Genomic DNA, 22,894 nt, shown 5'->3' with positions numbered 1-22,894 from the left:
ACCCGAGCGTCGTTCCCCCGTCTCTAATGAAGCTGATGGTCAGATGGTCAGGGCGCTACGGTTGCGTCGGGAGGCTGACGCCGGGCGGATGTCACGCGCGCCGGCAGTTCCACGTTCCCGCCTCGACCGCCGGACCTCGGCCAGCAGAGTGGGACACCCAAGAGGCAGGCAGAATAAAGCAGAAACGCGCCTCTCAGGGTTTCAATGTTTCTTTCGTAGTGTTCGTTTTCTTATATATATATATATAACCGGTCGCGTAGTTGTCAGCAATGCACTCTTGCCCGATTCTCGTGGTGCAATTTTATTTACGATTTCGCAGTTGCAATGTCACTCGTAAGGTAAAAAAAAAAAAAGAAAACGTGGAAGTTGCGGTGCTCAACGTCGCAAACAAAATCGCACCATGTGAATCCGGCTTCTCAGTGAACATCATATACGAAGACCATTTTCACAAATCGCCCGTTCAGGCTCCGCTATGAAAATACGTGCACAAGCAGCGCGCATGCGAATATAAGTTAAGAATGCGCCAAATAAATACCACCAGGTACCAGCCACGGCATCGAATCGCTCCACGGAGCAACCAGGAAGCTTGTGGAAAAGACGTTGGCGCAGGGAGCGCGAGGGACGGGCCCGTCACACGATTGCTGGGCCTGTTCGGACTAACCTTTAACTCCGATAAAGGGGATTTTTTTTTCCGTGTCCAGCTTGTTTTGTCTTTGTAGGTGACCAGTGTGCCCCGATCGCCATGATCGCCACACACGTCAGCGCCACGGTAGCGGACTATTTGCCCATTGCGGAGGAACAGTGGCTGGCGGTGATGAGTGTGTGGGAGGGGCTTCTGCCCGGTGGCTCTGGTGAGCTGCAGTGACAGACTGACAGTTCGTTCAGAAAGGCCTCTTCCCTCTTCTTCCTAATGGCGCACATTGTTTCATACTGATATTCCTGGAACCCAGTTTCCCGCCAAGTAACGCGTTATTTTTTAAAGTGGTCCACAAACGACACAACGCATGTTCGTGGCGCGAAGACTGTTTGAAAAGATCTATAAAAAGGTAAACTGCTTCGTTTTTTTCGTTATAAGTTTTAAGAGGTGGCACGTTTGACGAACGCGACGAAGTGCTAAAATGTCCATTTCCATCTCACGTTCTCGCTTATAACATTTTCTTCAGTCCTTTCGATGCGCCGCCTTCTCACGTGCAATTTGAAAACAGAAAAACAATGGTTCCTGCATCTCTTTCCCGCTGCCGATCCTTTTGAACCCATCTCACGAACGCCACTCTTCCCATCGCACGCGGTTGCAGTCGGGGGTGTCGCACGATATTCCCGCCTTTTTTCACCCAGCGACGTCAAGTCAGCGGTGACTTCTCATTAGCGAACTAGCTGTTTGTTTTCTGTTCCGCCGAGACTTTCCAAGGGAAAATTAAGCTCCTCTTTCGTACCCTATGCTGTACGCCAAACGAAAAAGAACAAAAGCGTGGCAGATCTCTTTTCGACACCACACGGTCGTCAAGCACATGTTTGTGCCACATCGTTACCATCGTGGTGATGAAGGCACCGGGCGACCGAGAAACGCGAGGCATATCTTGAGCGGCCGTGCCGACATCTACGTGCGCCTACTCGCACGACCGGTGGTCGCGTGAACACGAGGTAGCCTGGCTGCACGGTACGGGGCCAGCAGGTCCGGCCAGGTAGGTCCGGCGGCACGGACCAACGTCCGGTGCAAGACGTTCGCGCGCGCGCGCTCTGGGGTGCCGCCGAGAGGTCCCGTGGAAATGGGCTCACCTTCACAACGAAGAGGACGAGAACAAGAGCTGCCTCACGATGCATCGCATATCGTGGATACACCGTTCCCACAGGGTGCACGCAAATGAATCTACGACGCGTCACAGATATCGGAGTCCCACAGGTGCGATTTGTCAAACAAGAAAAGACGAATCTATTTATGCAAGCCCTGGTCGTAAATTTTATTTGTCGATCGAAAAAGAAACATGCCCCGCTTGCTTGTGTTCTTTCTTCCTTTCTTTTTTTCTTCTTGTTGCTTTTGGACCTCCTCTCCCCCGACGCGCGACAGCAGCAGCAGCAAGCAAACAAGCCCTTCTTTCCCGCGCGGCAGCCCCGATTCGCCACAAGCTGTGCTTTCGGGAATGACCGTCAATCGAGTGCTCTCTTCGGATTAATCCCCATCTCTCCAGGTGCACTCCAGGAACTCCGGGCCTCCCCAGTCGGCCCCTCCCGTCACGGGGTCAAGGGTGGCGCACCCCGGGTTCAGCCCTGGTCGCCTGGCTGGCCACGCCTCCCGGCTCAGCAGGGGGCCACGCCAGTCCACGGTGCCCAAAGTAGAGCACCCTTCGTGTTGCTGATGTATTTTGCTTTCGCCGAGCAGCACGCGCCGCACAGCCGGGCTTCTAGCGAAGGAGCCGCGGAAGCTACATGCTACTTTTTTTCCCCCCATATTAATGCGCGATGGCGCACATTCCAGCGGGCCGTAGCGGGAACTGGGGGTCCCTTCCTTGGCAGCTCCACCCCCACCCAGCGAACAAGGCGATCGCGGGAACAGCCGCGAGAGGGGCGGGGCAATAAGTAAAAAGGAAGAAAGCAGCATCGAGCTAGGAACAAAGGTAAACGGCACTGGCTGATTGTGCTTGACGGCCAGGTTGCTTCGGGGAATCACTTGCAGCCGGCTTGATGCGGCCTGACAAACATTGTGTGCTTGCTTACGTCGAGCTTCCCACAATCCAGAATTAATAGGGGCTGTTACTCGAGGCCCGACTGAGGTCTAATATACGCATCTATACGCATCAGCGTCGAGTTCTACAAAGGGAACTAATCAAGGGGACAGCTGACGAGGCCGTTGCTGCGAGCGGCTTCCGACAAGGGGTAGATCCAAAGACAACGTTGCACATCTATTATACGAACCGTAACACGGGCGCTCGTGTAGACTACAGCCACGCTGATACGATTTGAACGCCATGCTGTGGCCCCAATCTCGACACTTGGCGAAAAAGTCGGCGAGAAATCCGGCCGCTCTAATTGGCCGGCACAAAGGTCAAGTGCGGCCAATCACGGCCGCCAGATTCCTCGCCGTCTTTTTCGCCAAGTGTTGGGGCCCCAGCTCGGATCACCGGGACAAACGAGTGTCGAGCGCACGAGGACCCTGGGAGGTCAAGCGCAAGATTATCTCCCATTTTCGATTGCGCCCTTTTTCATGCTGATCGTTTGAATGGACAAGCAGTCAACGTCAATAACAAAAGCTGGAGAAAAAGTAGAGGGTGATTTATTGATTAGGCCATGTCAGTTACTTCGTCAAACGTGTTGGAAGTTTGATTTATCTGGACCACTGAAGCTACAGCTTCACATATGATCCTATAAATTAAAGCAAAATATCAACCTCAATTAGAAAACAATCCAGGATAGGCATATCTGAAAAAAAGCAAAGTGTAGGCGAGGCGGCACAGTAACAAGTTGGGGGGGGGGGGGGGGGGGGGGATGGCTCTGGACATTGCATCGAATGCCGTTTTATCGAAGCCATTCTGTCGAACTCTGTTTAATCGAAGCCATTTTGTCGAACACCGTTTAATCGAACATTGTTTCATTGAACGCTATTTCATCCAACTCATTTCTTGAAAACAGCTTAATCGAGCACTGGTAGGGCAGAAGCAATGGTCTCTATTGTTTTCTACTTGTGTTTTGCTTTGTACAGGAATAAAAGCATAGTGTTTTGCTTTCACATAAATGGTGAAATCGCATTGACCTGTGTTCATTTTTGCGTGCATAAGGCAGGATGCAAAGGCATGAAATTCCATCTTCTCTCTAATAAACCATCTATATAGCAAAATAAGAGCATCACATATTTGCATACTTGTACTAAGCCATTGCAAAATGATATCCACTGGGCGGGGGCACTTGCTGATAAACCCCTTGAGCAACTTTGGTCCCCATAAAGTGACGTTGTAATAATATACATATACAGGGTGTTTCAGAGAACGCAGGCCAAATCGCTCCTGCGAAAACTACTCATCGCAACGAAAAAAGGCTTATGGCGTTTGTTAATTATTTTTGCGTAATTAACTTTTTTAATATTGTGTTTAAGGGCATGGTTTAAATTAGAAAATTCCGCATCATCATCGCAAAACACTAAATCAAGAAATCGCAGAACGATAGAAGGCACGCGAAGCATTTTACGGCTTTCTGGAAAACCGCACAAAATCGACGGGTTTTTCAGTTTCTGTTTGCTATCAGAGCGCATCTCAGCCTTGGCGGCACCGCGCCTTTTCCTAAATGGGCCCCTGGCCCAGAACCACAACGCCACAAGCCTTTTTTCGTTGCGATGAGTAGTTTTCGCAGAAGCGATTTGGCCTGCGTTCTCTCAAACACCCTGTATATATATGGGCGGTTTCATTTGGATTCAGGCAACGAGTGGCAGTCGTATTTTTTACTTTGCTTCACATTTTTATATTTCGTGGCGCATGTTCCAAGAATAACAATCCTTTTTATTTCAATGTTCTGACATGTTTAGTTTCTGAGAAAAAAAAAAAAAAAAATCTCGAAGAAGCGGGAAAGAACGACGAGGTTTTGACGATTGTCGTGTGTGGCATTCTTGAATTACTCCCAACCTCATAGTATTCAAAAGAGAACGTCTATATTTTTTTTTTTTTTTTGTGTGATATATATACAAGTAGGAAAGACGACATTATAGCTACTGTTTATTATTCGTCGCTCCAATCTTTGTAAAAATCCCTAAACATGCCTCCGCGAACAACTGTGACCTAAATTGCGGATTTTGTTTTGAGTCGACTATGTTTAGTATCGCTTTTAAAATAATATCATGTGTAGAACATTTCATTGCCTTCCAAATTAAGCAAAGTTTGCGTTTTTATCATGTACGAGTACTGAGAAATAAATTATGAAACAGAGGGTTTTCACTTTTCGTTCAATTTCAGCACGCTGTATAAAAAAAAAAAAAATCATTTTTAATTTTTTTTTCTTTTTTTCGCGTCGCGTTTTCTTCACACCCTTCTTTTAGCCAGAATACATTCCGGTAGAGGTATTTGCCTTGGTTTCGAGCTTTAAGCCTCTAAATATGCCAAAAAAGAGCAAATGCCAATGGTGGGATTTGACGATTTTCGTGTGTGGCGTTTTTGAACCACTCTCACTCTCAAAGTATTCAAAAGAGAACTTCGATATATATATATATATATATATATATATATATATATATATATATATATATATATATATATATATATATATATATATGCAAGTCGGTAAAACGACATTCCAACTAATATTTATTATTCGTCGATCCAATCTTTGTAAAAATCCCCAAACATGCCTCCGCGACACATGCGGTAAGGCGCCCGCGCGATTTTCCCGCCTCTTATCTAGCCCCAGCCTTGTACCTGCTCCAGGAGTGATAACTTTAGTGCGCCACTACTCTTCTCGCGCGCTCAATGACTTTCTGAAAATGACTGATTGAGTGGTTTTCTATAACGCTCAGGAACTCTTTAATTGGAGCCACATGTCTAGCTCCCCTAGTTAAAAAAATAATTAACAAATTTTAAATTAGCTAGTTAATTAGAACGTTTTTGGCAATTCCTGACATCCGTCGTGGCTGGTAGTTTGTTCCCGAAGACAGTTTCTTTTTTATTCAAACGCCCTAAGTTTTAGGATTTTTGAGTCTTCGCAAAAATACCCCATTAAATGAAGTTATTCTAGCCATGGAACCATTAGCATCGCCTGGCCTGCTAGCTCAGTCGGTTAGAGCGTCGTGCTAATAACGCGAAGGTCACAGGTTCGATCCCTGTGCAGGCCACTTCTTTTAATTTTCTTTCATGAAGTTTTACTTTTTGGCAGTCTTCGTACGTTTCATTCATTCAGTTTTGTTCGTTTGTTGTCCGAACAAGGAATGGAATGCGACCGTAAAGTCCCATACTTTCGATTATTATTATTATTATTATTATTATTATTAATATATTTTTTTTTTTTTTTTTTTTTTTTTTTTTTTTTTATTGATAGGGTCTGAGAAATCTCTTACTGCTAAATACCGACTTGGCGAGTTCGCATACAGACCGACCTTTAACACGCACGCACACGCACAGACACACAACTTTTTTTTTTTTTTTTTAAACTTGTTTAAAGAAAGCCGTGGAAGTTACTCTTATGCGGTTTGTGCAGGTGAGTTATACGGCCAGGGGGATATTATGTGGGTGGTTAATCTTTACGATAAGTCGGCTAATTATATTTATTTTCTAACTTTTTAATTAGTGAAAATAGACATGTGGCTCCAATTAAAACTCACTGGGCGTCATCGAAAACCACTAAATCAACTTTTTTTTAGAACCGACTTGAAACTCGTGGGAACCTCGGGGGCGCACCAGTTACCACTGGTGCAGCAGGCGCAAAGCTAGCAGTGGCGGAACGCTATGTAATCTAATTATCGCATTCCGACACCTTTGCGCCTGCTTCACGAGTGGTAACTTTGGCAAGCCCCCGAGTTTCCCATAAGATTCAAGTCGTTCTAAAAAGAGTTGATGAACGAATTTTAATTAGTCGACTTTTCGCAAAGATTAGCCACCCACATAATATCCACCAGGCCGTATAACTTACCTGCACAAACAGCATACGTGTGACGTTCACGCCTTTTTTTTAAACAAATCTGTAAAGCTTAAAAAAAAATGACATATTATATATTTAACAGAAAATGCGTGGCAATTGTTTTCCCATAAGTTGTCTGTTCCAGGTCTTTCAGTAAAAAGACAAACTTTCAGATTTTCTTTTATGTGAATGAGAAGCACGATCTGTCTGAAAATCCTTAAAATATGGTTTGTCTATGGATGTATTCCCCACCCAGCCTGCTAAAACAGCACTACCTTATTTTTTTTTTTTTTTTTTAACTCACATTTTTATGAAGTACTCTTATCAGCCTTCAAAAATCCTGGTGGATGTCAGAAAGTTTAACTCCTGTAACTAATTTGTTTCCGTCATGCCATACCATCTAAACTGCGGCTTTTTAGACTTTCTAACGTTTATCTCAGTTTCACTTTTTGACATTAAATCTTGGTTCTGGAAAACTACCATTTGATAATGAAACTTTGCAAGAAACGCGACTGTAAGCTTACGTACTGCATTTTCGTTTTTTTTTTTTGTTATAAAAAGCTGCAATATCTTCAACCTAATGGATGCAAAAAAACAAACAAAAAAAAAACTTCCTTTCATTTTGTTTTTATTAAAAATGGTATAATTTCCGTCATTTCTTTCCACGGCCACGTGACTCGGCTGTCATACTGTTTCACTAAGAGAACTGACCATTATCATTATTTCTTTTAAACAACAATTTTTTTCAGGGGGCGCGGTGTTTATTTGGTGTACTTTTATTTAACTCTTTGAAGGATATATTTATAAACGTAAAACTTCGCATGTCATCCTCTTTCCTAGCTACACTCTAAAAAAAGCCCGTGCGTCTACTTTCCCGCACAACACTCGAAGAGCCAATCACCGCAACTTACGGAGGCAGCTCAACGAATCGGCATCATCATTCGCTGAGCCGACTCCGTAAGTTGCGGTGATTGGCTCTCCGAGTGTTGTGCAGGAAAGTAGACGCACGGGCTTTTTTTCTTAGAGTGTATGAACGTGCCTTGAAAATTTCATACAAAACTAACAGTTATGAAGTTCACCTTCCTGAGCAGTATGAAAGAAATTGTTGTCGAGACTTGTTGCGCGTACGTAAGGCTATGGGTGTAAGTCGAAAGCCACCCCAGCAAGAGCAGCTGAAACCGACTATGAAGCCCTTGCACAGTGAAATTTGCGTATCCGAAGTAAAATTATCATCTTACATTAAACTGTTTTCTCTATATTCATGCCGAGTACCAAGTTGCCACTTTTATAAACCTGTTTCTCTCCTGCACCTTAACTTACATTCTAAAGTCTGTACAAGGCTAAACTGGGTTCCAACACCTTTGATGAAATAAACCAATTAACCTTGGGCTGTTACCTTGTTTATTGTTTCTTTATTACACAATCTCATAAAAGCAGCATGAGTAGTGTGTTTTTACAAATGAGTTTATTTACTGTTTATTTAGCAAACCACAAGGTTTTCTACAAACAAGTTTTTTTTTTTTTTTTTTTGCTTTTTTTACAGAAATTGTTACTTGAGCTGTATTTTACGGAATATCTTTTTTCAGCAAACCCAAGTAGCACACTTAGTTCTTTGAATGTCCTTAGGATGTCCTAACGTTCTGGGGAAGTCCTGCGGACATTCAAAGGTCATTTACAAGAACATTAGGACATCCAAAGGACATCACATTGCGAGAATGTAAACCCTATATTTTTACCGAAAGATGTCTATTTTTTCTAAATAAAACCATTTCTTTATTTTAGAAGACATTGTCTGCACGTTTCATGCTATCTTACATACATTTTAGTGTAGGATATGGAGACAGCAGAAAAGATTTTACTCAAACCTATTGATGCAAACATTTTTTTCTTAAACATTCTTGGTAATCTTTTTTATTATTTGCATTATGCTGCCTAGATAATTATTTTGACATTTCCTGTGAGCATTTTCAGTAGACCACGTCCCCTGTCCATTGTTGTTATTAGCAATGCAACATACACTTTGAACCCACAGTAAACGTTTCCATTCAGGTAAGTGACGAGTAATTATTTTTCTTGATAACAGCTTCAAGAAAGTCAAAAGTCATTGTTTAGGTTTAGCAGTAGCAAAGCTAATAACAATATAATGCGACTAAATGTGGTAGAACAAATGATGAAGTGGTGTCAAATAATTCAATAAAAGTGTTTAATGACATGTCCACTTAATGAAATGGCATTCAATGAAACAACATTTGATTGAATGTCTGGAACCAAAAATGTTGTCCAATTTCTTTTTTACAGCTTCCAGCAGTCTTGAATCGTGGAGGGGTGTTACTTGAATCATTAATAAACGTTAAGCTCGAAAGAACCGTTTAATTATTTATTTTGAAGATACTGCCAGCCAACTCTTGAAGGCCAATGCATGGTGTAGGCAAGACAATAAAAAATGTCAGCAAAACAATTATATACACAAAAACATTCAGTAAAACGAGTTAGCAGTTCAGTCCTTGGAGTTCATTGTAATGAAGGAAAGTTCATCAATTGCACCAGAAAATGTAGCTAAAGAGACAATATCTGTCAGCTGTGGGGCAACTCGTTCCAATCGCGAACGGTACGCAAAAAAAAAAAAAAATTTAAAATGTCTTTCCCGCAACGAAACTCATGAATCAGTTTCTCATGTTTTGTCATGCTTCATGGTTCACATTACAGTGAAGATAGTCATCAAACTTTAAACAAGTTTTGTTATGTATTATGCTATGTAAAAATTTTAAGCACTTTACTTTCCTTCAACATGTCAACTCAGGCAGTTTAGATGCACCATACAATGGTGAAACATGGGATTCTTTGCTGCATGAATTATAAATGAAACTAAGAATTTTTTTTAACCCCTCCAACAGGTCTATAGAGTTGAACCTCGATTTAACAAAGTCATCTTTTGAGCTGAAAATTTCGTTGAATCGCGAATTTCGTTGTACCGAGGTTTTTTGTTTTTTAGCATCGCAATTAGTCTTCCAGGCTCCAAAAACCCTCCAGTTGCCCCACATCTTGCAAGTGAGCATTTACAAAAAAAAAAAAAATTCCACTACAAAATGTGGCAACAAATGGAAGAATGCAGTTCATCGACCCTCACTTTGTATGGTTATGGGAGCAGTGCCTAGCACCGCAGGACAGCGTGCAGTCAGAAAGCAAAACGAAACCAATGCACCACAGCGATTACTTTCATCTTGATGTCGAGCGACAGGACTTTCCTTTTGCGCGGTGCACCACTCGGTGTTCCAAGAAAAACACAACCACTACCAACACAACACACGAGGCACAAAATATTTGTTGTTGCAGATGCGCAAGAGCTCTAGTTTGTTGGGCGTAGGTGCATGTTATGGTGGACTTTTCTTTTTTTTCCAGGAGAGGCAGAGGCTATGAGGCTACTCATCTTCTTCATCACCACCGCCATCACCGGTGTGTACTTTTTTATTTTGTGAAAAAGATAATGATCACACATTTTTATGTTTAGTTTTCAACAATAAGGTTAGTTTCAGTTAAATTTTTTTTCTCGCAAAAGCCGTTGATTTGTGTTTGTGCAATTTACGAAGACTTTGTTAAATCGAAACTGTGGCACAAAAGTACTTCACTAAATCGAGAGATAAAATACAATGTGTTCAATCGAAGCAAGATAGGGAGACGAAAACAATTTCGTTAAATCATGCATTTTGTTAGATCGGGGTTCGTTAGATCGAGGTTCAACTGTATATGATTGTGAATGAGGGTTCCATAAGACGTCGGCATAATCTAGCAAAGGACGGATTAGGGATTTATACGCCGTTAGCTTCGTTTCAGGAGTGCAGTGTATCATGGTCTTCCGCAGAGACCACAGCTTTCTAGACGCTTTGGCAATAACTTCTCCAAAGTAAAAAGTTTGGCTTAAAAGTAATCGTTACGCCTAGATACTTGTATTTATTGACTACAGCTAAAGCTTTGGAGTTGATAGTGTAGGGGGAAAAACGCAGTACCTTTTTCAGCATTATTGCCATTTGCACGCATTTCTTAACGTCCAAGTCCATTTGAAACTTTTGACACTAGAAAAAAATAATTTGAAGGCTATCATCTAAACACAAATGCAGGCTATTTTGGAAAAGAGTATACAGTCATCTGCGAAAAATCTACACTGTATCGAGGGTTTATCTACTATTAGATTGTTGGTAAAAAATAAAAAGAGCAATGGTGCGAGTACCGAGCCCTGGGATACTCCAGACAGAATGGGTAATTCAATGGATTCTGCATTGCCCACAGACACAGAAGTAAGAGTCTAACCATTTCAAGAAAAATTATTTTATAATACCTGCTTCAGCTTATGCAATAACTTGCAATATAAAACCCTGTCGAACGCCTTCGCGAAATCTAAGAAAACAGCATTGACTTGATCATTATTATCAATTACTGTAGCAAAATTATGAACCGTGTGGAGAAGTTGTGTCCCTGTCCAGCACACTCTAAAGAACCCGAGCTGTTCATCTATTAGAAACGCCATAGAGTCTAGAAGTGTTATGATGGGCTTGAAAATGAAATGTTCAAGAACCTTGCTACATGGACTCAACGACAACACTGGTCTAATTGGAAACACTCTTACATATAGGCACTACTTTGGCTACTTTCCAATCTTGTGGCACCTGACCTTTTTTTGAACTGCAAGAGTGAATCACGTAAAGAAACGTGGAACACCATTCGGCACCTACGCCCAACAAATTAGAATCTATTCAGAATCGTGCTGCCCGATTCATTCTTTCTAATTATGAATGCACTGCCAGTGTGTCGGCCATGAAGGCTTCCTTATGCCTCCCCACTCTCATTTCTCGCTGAAGAATATCACGCATCTGTCTTTTCCAGAAGATTTTTTATTACCACCCTCTACTCAGACAGTCTCTACTGTTAGAACCGCATCGTTCATCCCGACGACTTTCTCCCTTAGTGTTCGTCGCATCCATGGTTCCACTGTCACCTTTAACAGCTCATTTCTTCCCCTTGCCATAATAGAGTGGAACAATCTACCGGACCATGTAGTGTTCATCAGTGACCCCGACCTCTTCAGACATGCTGTATCGTCTATATTTAATATGTAATCAGTGCGATGCTCCTACCTATGGCCAGTGCTCAGCCACATCTTGTTTCTATGTTTTGTTTTTTGTTTTTATTGTATAAAAGTTCTACTTGTGTGCTTCTTTGTATTGCCTCCCCCTTATGGGGGCCTTTAAGGGATAATAAATGAAATGAAATGAAATGAAATACCTTTTTAGGAAAGCATTAAGAATTCCATCCTGGCCACACGACTTTCTAATGTCTAGCCATAGAAGGCTGTCAAGGATCCCTTCTGTAGAGACTACTAGGTCACTAATCCCGTGATTGTTATAGGTGAATGATGGGAAGACAGAGTTATCAACACTGTACACAGACAAAAGGAATTATTAAACTCCCTAGCGACGCGCTGTTCATCGACATGCATCTTCCCGCTATAACTAAGCTCCTAATTGTTACTTTTTTTTTTTTTTTTTGTATCCAATAATGAAGCACAACTTGGCCTATGCTGCACAAATTTTAAAAATGCATTCACTGCTGCAATAAGGTAAGTAAGGCACTGGCAGCTGACAATGGCTGAATATAAGAGCACTTTCTGTCTCAGCAGAAAACTTCAAGGTTTTTATTTATGCAATATATCCAAGCTTGATTAAAAAAGTAGTTTGTCCATTTAAGAATTTCCTCAGCTTAGTGCATGTGTTGAGAAACATGGTACTATGCAGTAAAACATTCTGGCGACTTACCCTTAGAGAAAAGAGAAGAATTTGTTTCCATATTGGTATGGAGACGTGAATGGCAAAAGGAATTATGCTCTAATAGGAAACAACGTGATCGAATGACAGAAAACAATTAAAATATTTTCCCTCTAGTCAGAGCCGTCAGAAAAATAAATGGCCCCAGGTGTGTGCCATTCACCTGCCAAGGTCGACAGCGCAGCTCCGTAAGTTTGCTTCAATGCCATTCATTATGCTCACAATGTGTTTCAAACTGTATGCAATCAGTTACCTGCAAATATTAATGATAATAAAAAAAAAGGCCAATCACTAGTTACACAAGGTCGCACCTGTCTGACACCATATCTGCACTTCACATTCAGGTATTTTACAGTTTGTTTAGAATTAGTGACACTGGTACTCTTCTTAAACACATAAGAGTCTGGACATCTAATCAGCACTCCGCTACGCAGTACGAAGCTTCACACATTTATCGGCGTAAATTCTTGTAAATGCCTTCCAGACTTTGCTGTTAGTCCGACACCCTTTTAAATGTGAGCTAACACCAAGATTCTGCTTTGAGGACGAGACACTGAAAGGGGGTAGATTATCTACATCAAGAAAAAAAAAAAAAAAAAAGTGTTAGTGACGGGATGAACCTTTATGCCAATCAAGGCACAAAGCAGAAATACCACAAAGAAAAGTTAGGTATAGTAAGCATAATTTTCTTTGACTGTTCTAAAGCCCCAGACAGACTGAAGCAAGGAGGCAGCTGTTAACCCCTCTCGCAGATAACCTCCACGACCTGTGCCAAAAGGGAGAGAAAAGGGTGGGGGAAAAGAAATAAAAAACAGGTTAGCAAGAAACTCGTGCCAAACACACTGAAGTCTGCTTACACTTGGCTCCATCAGGATCGGTTCGAAGCAGCGGTGGATGGCACTACCCATGATTTCATCCAGCAGAACATGAACGAGACTGGAAGGAAAAACTCACATTGAACCAGTGGTCAATTTTATTAAAGGGATTCTCCACAGTTGTGCCAGTGATTGCAGATGCATTAGATATAAGAAAGTACCTTTTTAGCAAAACAACTAAGATATTATAAAAACATGACGTAAGAGGATGGACAGACATAATTGCCAATTGGGAACCGTGTCTGTCCATCCTTTTATGTCATGTTCCTATAACATCTGAATTGTTAAACCAACTTGCTCATCCTGAGTATGCAGCAAAACACATATAAACAAATCCACAGGCACTTGCAGCACACTTTTTTTTGTGTCACTGAATTTGTTCAAATTCATAAGGTTGACAGGACATAAAACTTAGTTTCATGGATGCAACCACATAATCTTGAAGTAAGTTTGAAGAAGGCAAACCCAGCCTTAGGGCAGATGTCGAGTAGCCTCCAAGCTCCAAAATAGACCTTTCACTAAATTACCCAAGCACCAAAAAGAATGCTGAGAATGTATGTACACGTGCTGCATGCACTTGCCTTTCCTGTATAAAATATTTCAAGTAAATAATCAAAATGAGGTGTTGTGGAACGCAGATGAAAAATGCCACTTTTTCCAGGTTTTTGCTTTCGAACAGTTACTGCTGCGAACGCCAGCGGGTTTAGCACGTGTAGTACCTACATCCCCGGCAATTAGAAATCAAACACGTGTGTCAAAGTGGGCATTTCGATTTGCCTCAAAAAGGAAATGTAATAGCCCCATTTCGTATTGAACAAAACCACTTTTAAGTTTCTTTCTTTTTTTTTTTTTTTTCAACAAAACTTTTTACATATTTTACTTATCCTCTCAGGTTCCAAGCTAAAATCAACTGTTTCCTGGAAGTTTTTCCTCTCAATCATACAACCATACTAATTGGTCAGAATTTGTGTTGTGTGGGGAATCCTGCAGACCTGGCAAGTATGCCAGTGCTCAAGAAGGGTACTGGCAAGTATGCCAGTACCCTTCTTTGAGCTCTTAATTTCGGTTTTACCATAAAGTCCCTCTCTCACTTCCACTTTAGAGGAAACGTCTTGGTTCTGGGGTGCAATTTTGCACAGGGAGTGTGTGGTCGTGCAGTGTAGAAAAGGGGGGTCACAGAATGTTTCCCAGCGCCTGTGGAGGGGGGAGGGGGAGGCACGGAACCCCTAAATCCCCCCTTGGGTACCGCCTTGTCTGAAACCAAAGTTTGGTAGCAAATACTTATACAACTATACACAGCATTGGAAACAACATAACTCCCCGTAATTCAGAGACAGTTACTGCGCTAAAAATAGTCACAATCCCAAAATCCAGAAAACTGGAAGCAGTTCTCTTCAGAATGCGAAGATATTACATTGTTTAAGTTGCATTAAAATGGGAAACTTTTCTGCAAGAGGGTGGTATCGCCACGAGCCACCAGAAATGCACAACCTATATTGGCCTCGAGATCGACCTGATGAAGCGCCATCATCGCCATAATCATCACCGCTTTGGTGATAATGATGGCGCTACTGTTGCGCTATCATCATCACCAAAGCGGGGATAGAAGCACTGCCGCCCCACAGGCTCTCTACGTTCGCGCGCGAGACTGCATAATTTTTGCGTTCATTTTGTCGCACAGTGTCGGTGGAAAAACGATTCTAGCGGAAAATGGTGCACTACAGTCCGGTGCTTCAGTGAAGATTGAATTGTGTTACCAGTGTACGGCCTAAATTTCAATAACCGCTCGTGTGGATGCGTCGTCTGCTCTAGGCAGACGTTGGGAAGCATGGATCATTACGACGGATGCCTCCCTCCGGGTGAACTGCATTATTTATGTTGAATATATATACATTTTTTCTTAAAATATATGTATTGGTTTAACAGCGTGGGAATTCAACAAAACATTGAATTTTAACTTGGATAACATAATAATGGTACTGTGGGCTGTAAAATCGCAGGTTCAGTTTTTTTTTTTTATGTTTTAGCTTTTGAAATAATATAAATATTTAACATGAAGAGAAGTTAGTGCTGTATTGAAAATTACCGTGCTATTAAGCTCTGCTGCAGGCAATGTTTCCCTTTACTGCGCCATGGTGTGGGTAAGCTTTTCGGAGTCGGAACAATTCTACTACGTTGCGATGAGGAGAGAGTGCCTCTTATAGATACGATCTGCAAACTGCACGTTGGCAGCACAACTGAAACAAACTGTTCTAATATATCTGCCGCGAGTGTAATGAGCTAGTGTAACCGAGCAATGCAGCAACGTTGGTGTTATTAAATGTTCTTCTCGGTAGTGTGGGTTCACCCGCTTCAATCTTCATAATGAGGGCCGCGATTGTCTATAGGTTAGTATCATAAGTTTCTGGCTAAATAATCTTCTATTCAAACACAGTGGACTCTGCAACTTCAACAAACAGCCCGCAGCACGACACAGACAACATCGGCCGCAGCGATACTCTTTTACTGATGAGGGCTAGCGACCTTCACGAGACTTTCCAATCACCCTCCGCCCTCACCTAATACACATCGGGACTGGACAGTTCATCGATTAATCTTTAGATTATTCGAGTAATGCTCTAATTGCGTTTTTTTGCCGTTTAATCGGAATATTGTGCTGGAGAAAGTCAGCAAAAAGTAAAAGATGCCTGTTTCAATATTTCTGACTTCTTTATGTCTTTTATGACACAGGCATGCACGGTAAACCACTTCACTGTGCTTGTAATTGTTACCGAGGGTGGTTATACTGTTCAAATAATAACTTAAAAATTACTTCACTTTAAAAGGCTTCCAGTGTTCATATTTCTGGAGATGTCACAATGAGAAGTTTAAAATTGGAATGCAATGTGCTATTTATGACATAGTAAAAATAGTAAAAAATGTGTAGTTTTAACTTCTTTCATGCAATATGACCGACGAAAAATCATCCAATGGATTTGTCGATTGGTTAGTCTATTAAGGTAGCGATCAGTCGAGTTAATTTTCTAATCAAACCATAGCTCCAGTTAGCATTCAATGTTTTATGAAAGCTATTGTTTGTGCGAGATAACAGAAATATGTGGGACCAGCGGTTGTATATGAACCCAAAACACTAAGATTATGGAAGCTTCCGACTTAATAATAATCGCTTTGCTGTATTTCCACGCATGTGAAACGATACAACACAACCTTTAGTAAGAAGAAACGACAACTAAAACATCAAACATTTAACAAGGAGGGTCAAGCTGAGCCGGAAACGGGCTTGTGTCGTCGATGTCCACACTTCTGAATGTGCGCCCGTAGCAGATGACGCACGGCGGTATCCCCGCTTTCGCATGTTTCTGATATCCGCCGCAAGGTGGCGATACGGTTCGATCTCGAGGTGAATACCACAACCTGAATCCTATGAATGTTGGCCAGTCACCCACCATTGTTTCCACTGAGCAATTAAAAATCTTAACCAATAAAATCAGATTCTGGCCACACATACACACTTCATTACATGTTTTAAAAACTGGATTGTACCATAGTTTCTTCTGAGCTACACAACCAAAATGCCAAATAGCTGGACCACCCATGCTATATCCAAGCAGTTACATGAAGGTGACAAGCATTCTTTCCCACCATCTCTGCATCAACTATTATGACAGTTTTGACACTCGCAATCAGCTACAGGAATAGTTAGGTCACCTCAATATCATAATTGATGGCAGTTCATACTCATCCCGGTTCTTCAACCAAAATAATTTTCCTAGGTTATCTGGGTGTAATACACATGTTGAAATATTTGCTGATATTCCAACTACTCAACATCAAATCATTTCTTTCAGGGAAAACTGAGTGGGGAATGCTTCCTGTCTACCTCCCAAGCCAGAAAGGCTACCTTTGCTCTACAAGATGTTCCAATTTGCAACCCCCACCTGGCACAATTCTTATCAATACTCATAACTTGGCAAACTATGGGAGCTACACCCTTAGTGAACACCACCTGCCTGCGTTAAGAAATTTTAAGGAGCTGCTTATGCATCTGCGAGACTATTGATTATGAATTGAAGTAGAAACTCGTGTCAGGACATTGGCCTTAAACCATAGGTTCCTATTGGCCCACTTTGCTCAAAACGATTCCACTCTTGAAGGAAAGTGGAACAGAATTTAAACATACATGAAAAGAAACATTTTTGTTCTTCTGCAATAACACATTGAACTGTTTTGTAAATATTTGCGCTTAATGGTCAAAGCACCAAGACAAAGACACAACAGCATGTGTATGCAATGCAGCAGCCCTAGCTTGCAGAACAGTCCTGCCAGCGAATGTGGATGTCGCATCAATATTTCAAAGCAAAGTGAATGTAGACCTGAAGTTAGAGTTGTAGCCACTAATAACAAAGCACTGATCATGTGTGTTCAAGTGCATTTTAAATGAAAAAAATTAAAAAAAAACATGTCACCACTACTCTCTGGTGCAGACATCACACTTTACAGTGGTTATGATGAGGCATTGTAGCCTCTGCCGCTTATTAAGTTAGGCTGAAATGGAGCGGACAACACGCAAACAAGTATGCCTGCTGTCAAAAGGAGATATTTCCATGATGTCTTTCTATCGTTTTGTTCAATGCTTTTGTGTGCTGTATCATTGCATCATGAGGCCAACAATGATGGTTGCATGTCAAATGATAAAGGGAGTTGTCCACATGAGCTCAGCAAACAAAGGTCAACAATATGGTGGCCAAAGTAACATCTGTGAATTAACTGAACATTTTTATAAATCACCTCAAAATTCTATATTTAATTTTCACTACCAGCATCTTTTTGCATTGTAAAGTTTAAATACAAAGCGAGAAACACCGTAAAAGTTTACTATAAACACTTTGTACTTCTAAACTAACTAGAGTAATCTTTAGATGCAACACTTTCTGAAACAGTCATGGATACGCATTTGCTTGTTTGTCTTCCCAGCTTTCCCCATGCAAGAACATGTTGAACTGGCATTTCAATGATTAATATATGTCTATGGTTGTAAGGACAGTGTTACATGCTGACTTGAACATGCTCAATGTTTCTTGGCATGCTTTCCAGAAAGTCCAGCACGCCTACAATAATTGATTCCAGATAAGCTCTTGGTAGTTTTTGCGATACTCACTTTTCATCACTGACGAATCTCCAGAGATAGAGTTGCAAGTAATGAGTGTCGACTTGAACTTGTTGTAGCGCATAGCGGCTAAACGTCTTCAGTCGCACGCACTCCAAGAATGTCTGCAAAGTAATGCATCGGCTCAGAAGCTTAGTAGTCCTTCATTATCATAAAAGGCAGAATGGAATCATAGAGAAAATATTTCTTTGCATCTCGGAGCTGAGAGAGGAAAAAAAAGGAGAGGGTCACACCTTGAGACCAATCTTGATGATACCCGTCATGACCGACACCCGGGAAAACTCGACCGTGGTGAAGATGTCAATCTTCTCCGAGAAGAGCTTTTGGATGTTACTGAGCAAGCTGTGATCCACGCTGGAAGGCCAACGTGCACTCCAGTGGGCCCGTCCTGACGCACTGTAGGGGTAAGTGCGCCTGCTCGAGTCGCTGCTGCGCTCGTTCCGGGCCCCTTCCTCGTAGAGTTGACCCACTCGCATGTCCACCGCCGTCACGTCTTCCACGACACGCTTCATGACTGCCCGGACGTTGCGTGGCTCCAAGGCATTCATCCAGTCACGCGTCTCCACGCTCTTCCTCAGCATCTGCACAGGATCCCTCGACTTAGTGGACAACAATTCAGCGACACGGGTCAGCCAGTGGATCGAACCACCCGAGACACGGGTTGCGTATGCCCCAAACGGGCTTAGCAAAGGCGCCTTCAATGTGCCACAGCGCTGCTTCTGTTTCTGGTACTCATTAGTGCTGCCGCATTGATGCAAAAAAGGAAGGCTATCTCGCGTGCTTCTTAAAAGACTGAGGTTTAAAAAGATTGGGTCTGGTTTCTCCTTTCCATGGCCTTGTTCAGTGTTCAGTTGCATTCATTATCTAGAATTTGACGTAGCATCCTACAACCAAAGAGGATTTGAAAACATGTCTACTGGGTATTGGCAGTTTCCCTGAAATCCATCGCCAAGTGGTTATAAAGAAACTGCTTGTCGAGCTCACAAACAACACAAATTTTAGAGCCACAATTGGAGCTCCTCAGACTCAGTCAAATCCTCACCTGAGAGATTATAAGGCCCTGAACCCGCACAAACTGGTCGATGAGTGTCTGCAACCAGGAACGAGTTTTGAGTGAAAGACTCCACATGTTTAGAGTTGCATCAAAACAGCCTTGCGAGCAAGACCCACCTGAGCAACATCACTTGTCTCCTGTACAAGCAATGATGCAGGAGTCAGGTTAGGAGAGTCTGGTGCCCCAAACAATTCATCAGCCATACCAAGCTGCAATTGAGCAAGAATGCAGAATTCATTTGTGCAATGGAGATCATAAATGTGATATGTGATTTGCGCACCAAATAGCTCTTACCAGCTGATTGACGAGTGCAGTCTTCATTTCTACACTGAAACGTGACAATAGCAGAAGAAGGCTTGGTGGTGCTCCACCACTCTTCTCACCAGCTGTTTCACAAAACTCCTGCAGGGCAGCAAATACACATACAATTTGAAGTTTAAAAAGCAGCTAGGAATGGACAAATACAAAATGATAAGGCAAATGAGGTTACAAAGGCATCTAAACATTCGTGATTACACAGCACAGAGCATATCCTTATATGCTCTGGACATGTCCAGGTTCTCTGAGACATGTCTCATATGGTTCTAAAATAATGCAGTAGTTGGTCTGTGAAACCTAAATTAATATACTTCCAATCTCTTTATAGCCCAAATATAACAAACAACTGAAAAGTGAATCTGATGAAAACCCGTGAAATTAACCAGTAAAGTAGAACCTTGATGATATGTTTTTCCAGCTGTTACATTCACGAATGCCAGTTCCGTTGAACTCTCATACGGGTGCGTTTATAAGTTTCCCATTTCTTGGTTTGCCTTCCTAGAAGTAACGTACAAAAGCTGCCACCCAACGAATAAGATGATTCATATGGAAGCAGCTTTCTCTTTGATCTTGGCATATATATCCAGCACCTCATTCTAAACTCATCAAAAGGGCAATTGTGAATACCGGTCTCAGAGTGGCCCTAAATATCTACTGTGATCACCCGGCAAGACGGAGCTTTGAAACGCAAGTGGAACGACTCAAGGTGTCTGGCTATCCTAGTACCATCTTGTCTGATGTCGTCAAAAGCATGATTAGTTTGAACAAAAAAAAAAAAGAAAAAAAAAAGGCAAGTACAGGACTTAACATATTGCTGTTATGCCCTACTACACCGGCCAGCTATCCCATAACGTCAAAAAGGCTGCCTCGAGGTATGGCATTCCACTGGTGTTTTCAGTGCCGTGCAAACTGAAGAGGCTGTGTTGTAAGATCAATTCTCCGCAACGTCACCACGATGACTGCAACGTAAGGCACAAGTATACATATAGGGTGGCCACAAGCCAACTTGACGCCGTGAAACGAGCCGGAAAAATCGGCACATGCACAAAGAAGCTCAAACTTTTGCCAAATGTGCACTGAGCAAGTCAGTTTTATTGTGTGAAATTTCAAGGCGTAGTTCTGTTCCTGTAAAAAAATGAAAGCAACAAACTTGCCAACACACACGTCGGGCACATTCGCACACAACCGAGTTAGCGACACTATTAACTTGTGGCGCCATCTCCTGACAGGTGCAGCGAGCAGACAACAAAATGCATCGTCTGTTCACTGCACCTGTCAGGAGATGGTGCCACAAGTTAATAATGATGCTACCTTGGTTGTCTGTCAACGCAGTTGACGTGGGCTTTGGCAAGCATGTTGCTCTCATTTTTTACAGGAAGAGAACTATGCCTTGCAATTTCAATGGTAAAATTGACTTGCTCAGTGCACATTCGATGAAAGCTTAAACTTTCTTTGTGCAGGCGCAGATTTCACTGGCTCGTTTCACAGCGCCAATTCCACTTGTGCCACCCTATATGTACCATGCAAAAGCGGTATTTTGTAGAAGATATCATTCAACCCTCAAAAAAGTTTATGTGGGACAGTCTGGCCTATGTATAAATACTAGACTTCGAGAACATGCCTCATCTCTAAACTCCTTGTTGGTAGGACATCTCGCATTACAAGTCCTGACTGCCACTGCACGCCAATATTTAAAAAGAAGCCCCGAGACAGGTCCATAAAAAAAGAGTCCAGAAAACTTTATGAGGCACAGACCCCCAAAGCTCTTGTGGATGCTTGTGTCAGTGCACCTTCTGCGTTGTTGTTGGAAAAAGAACTGCTATAGGTACCCTGCAGATCTAACTCAGTGCCAATATGCGCGCCTCTCGCGGTGGCAGCACGCATACTCATCGGGAAGCAGCCTCGGCAGTCGCAGCTCGACTGCAGTGGTACACCGCTGGGTGTTGCAAGGTCGACATGCTTGCTTGGGCTACAGCAGGGGATGCACGAGCGGTAAAACTGGTTGCCAAGCAGCGCTCCCCATGACGCACCAGCTGGATACGCGCCGATATTAGTGTATCCAAAACACGAGCGCAAAAACCCGTCACGCGACGCACATAGCTGATGGGCCAACATTGGCACCGAACGTAGAGCGATGGCAGTACTTCGCTTTAAAATGCACTATTTATGTCCAAAACGTAAAGTATTCAGATTAAAAATAAAACAAATAAAACCGGCGCAAACATTCTTGTGCCACCATTATATTACTATTACAGTAATAGTCGTAAAAAAACAACAAAAAAACACATTACCGCAAAACGTATGTTCGGAAAAGCAAACAACGCTGTTTCCTTTTGTTACCTACCCAATCAAGCTGAAATTAAAAAAAAAAAAAAAAATATTGAGATTGTTCTAACAAATAATTGTGTAGACTGTATAAACATTTATTTAGAAATTCAAATGCAACGTGTCCAACTCCACTGAGACAACTAGAGGCGCATGGCATGTCAGCCCTGAAGAAAACATACCACGGAACGTATGCGGACTCCTGAACGACGCGTTTGGGGGTCTGAAGAGGCCCAGATTGAACAGAAAAGGCTAGTGGAAATCACTTGTATGAGACGTGACCAGCTTTCATGAACACTTGGCACTTTCATTCGTAAAAACACAGAGATGTTTTATTGACTTTATGCCAAGGAAGTCACACTGAATGCAATAATGATCAGGTGTTATGACCATGACATTGAAATGAGCAGTGACAAAGCGTATCCCTGAGCATCATAACAACATTATGCATGAGAGTAAATAGCTACTAAAGCAGTCAAAAATACTAATCGAGCAGAGAAATTCTGAAACACACAACACGTTTCTTTCTATCCCAGCGGCATCGAATGGCTGGCTCCACAAACCTGATGACGCCAAAGGTCACTCCTGTACAAAGTGCACCGTCTCGGCATCCCTTTCTACACCTCTCGCGTTAACTCCTTCGTCGGTTGTGGCAGTAACATTCCGGCAAACAGATTCCCTACCTTGAACTCAAACCACCGATACCAAACCAATCTCGCTCATAGTCATATTGCCGCTTTTCGGCACCGTC

General features: G+C 42.3%; 1 protein-coding gene and 1 non-coding gene across 3 annotated transcripts in view; one reads left to right on the top strand and one right to left on the bottom strand.

Annotated features, from left to right (window-relative positions):
* Positions 1–5,732: 5,732 nt before the first annotated feature.
* Positions 5,733–5,806, top strand: Trnai-aau. The gene has a single exon. It is a non-coding gene; the product is annotated as a tRNA-Ile (tRNA).
* A 3,145-nt stretch (positions 5,807–8,951) lies between these two features.
* Positions 8,952–22,894, bottom strand: part of LOC8053742 (vacuolar protein sorting-associated protein 51 homolog) — a 32,136-nt gene continuing 18,193 nt past the window's right edge. For both annotated transcript variants that reach the window (XM_029973952.4, XM_029973953.4), the window contains exons 13-19: positions 19,795–19,902; positions 19,617–19,709; positions 19,489–19,536; positions 18,680–19,027; positions 18,438–18,550; positions 13,262–13,340; positions 8,952–13,170 (exon numbers count right to left, since the gene is read on the bottom strand). In XM_029973952.4, the coding sequence (XP_029829812.1) occupies positions 13,141–13,170; positions 13,262–13,340; positions 18,438–18,550; positions 18,680–19,027; positions 19,489–19,536; positions 19,617–19,709; positions 19,795–19,902 (819 nt within the window). In that variant the 3' untranslated portion in view covers positions 8,952–13,140. The remainder of the gene's footprint in view (positions 13,171–13,261; positions 13,341–18,437; positions 18,551–18,679; positions 19,028–19,488; positions 19,537–19,616; positions 19,710–19,794; positions 19,903–22,894) is intronic.

The sequence above is a fragment of the Ixodes scapularis genome, unplaced genomic scaffold (assembly GCF_016920785.2).
Source record: "Ixodes scapularis isolate PalLabHiFi unplaced genomic scaffold, ASM1692078v2 PGA_scaffold9__187_contigs__length_104089568, whole genome shotgun sequence".
In the NCBI taxonomy this organism is placed as follows: domain Eukaryota; kingdom Metazoa; phylum Arthropoda; class Arachnida; order Ixodida; family Ixodidae; genus Ixodes; species Ixodes scapularis.
This window is presented reverse-complemented; position numbering and strand designations above follow the sequence as displayed.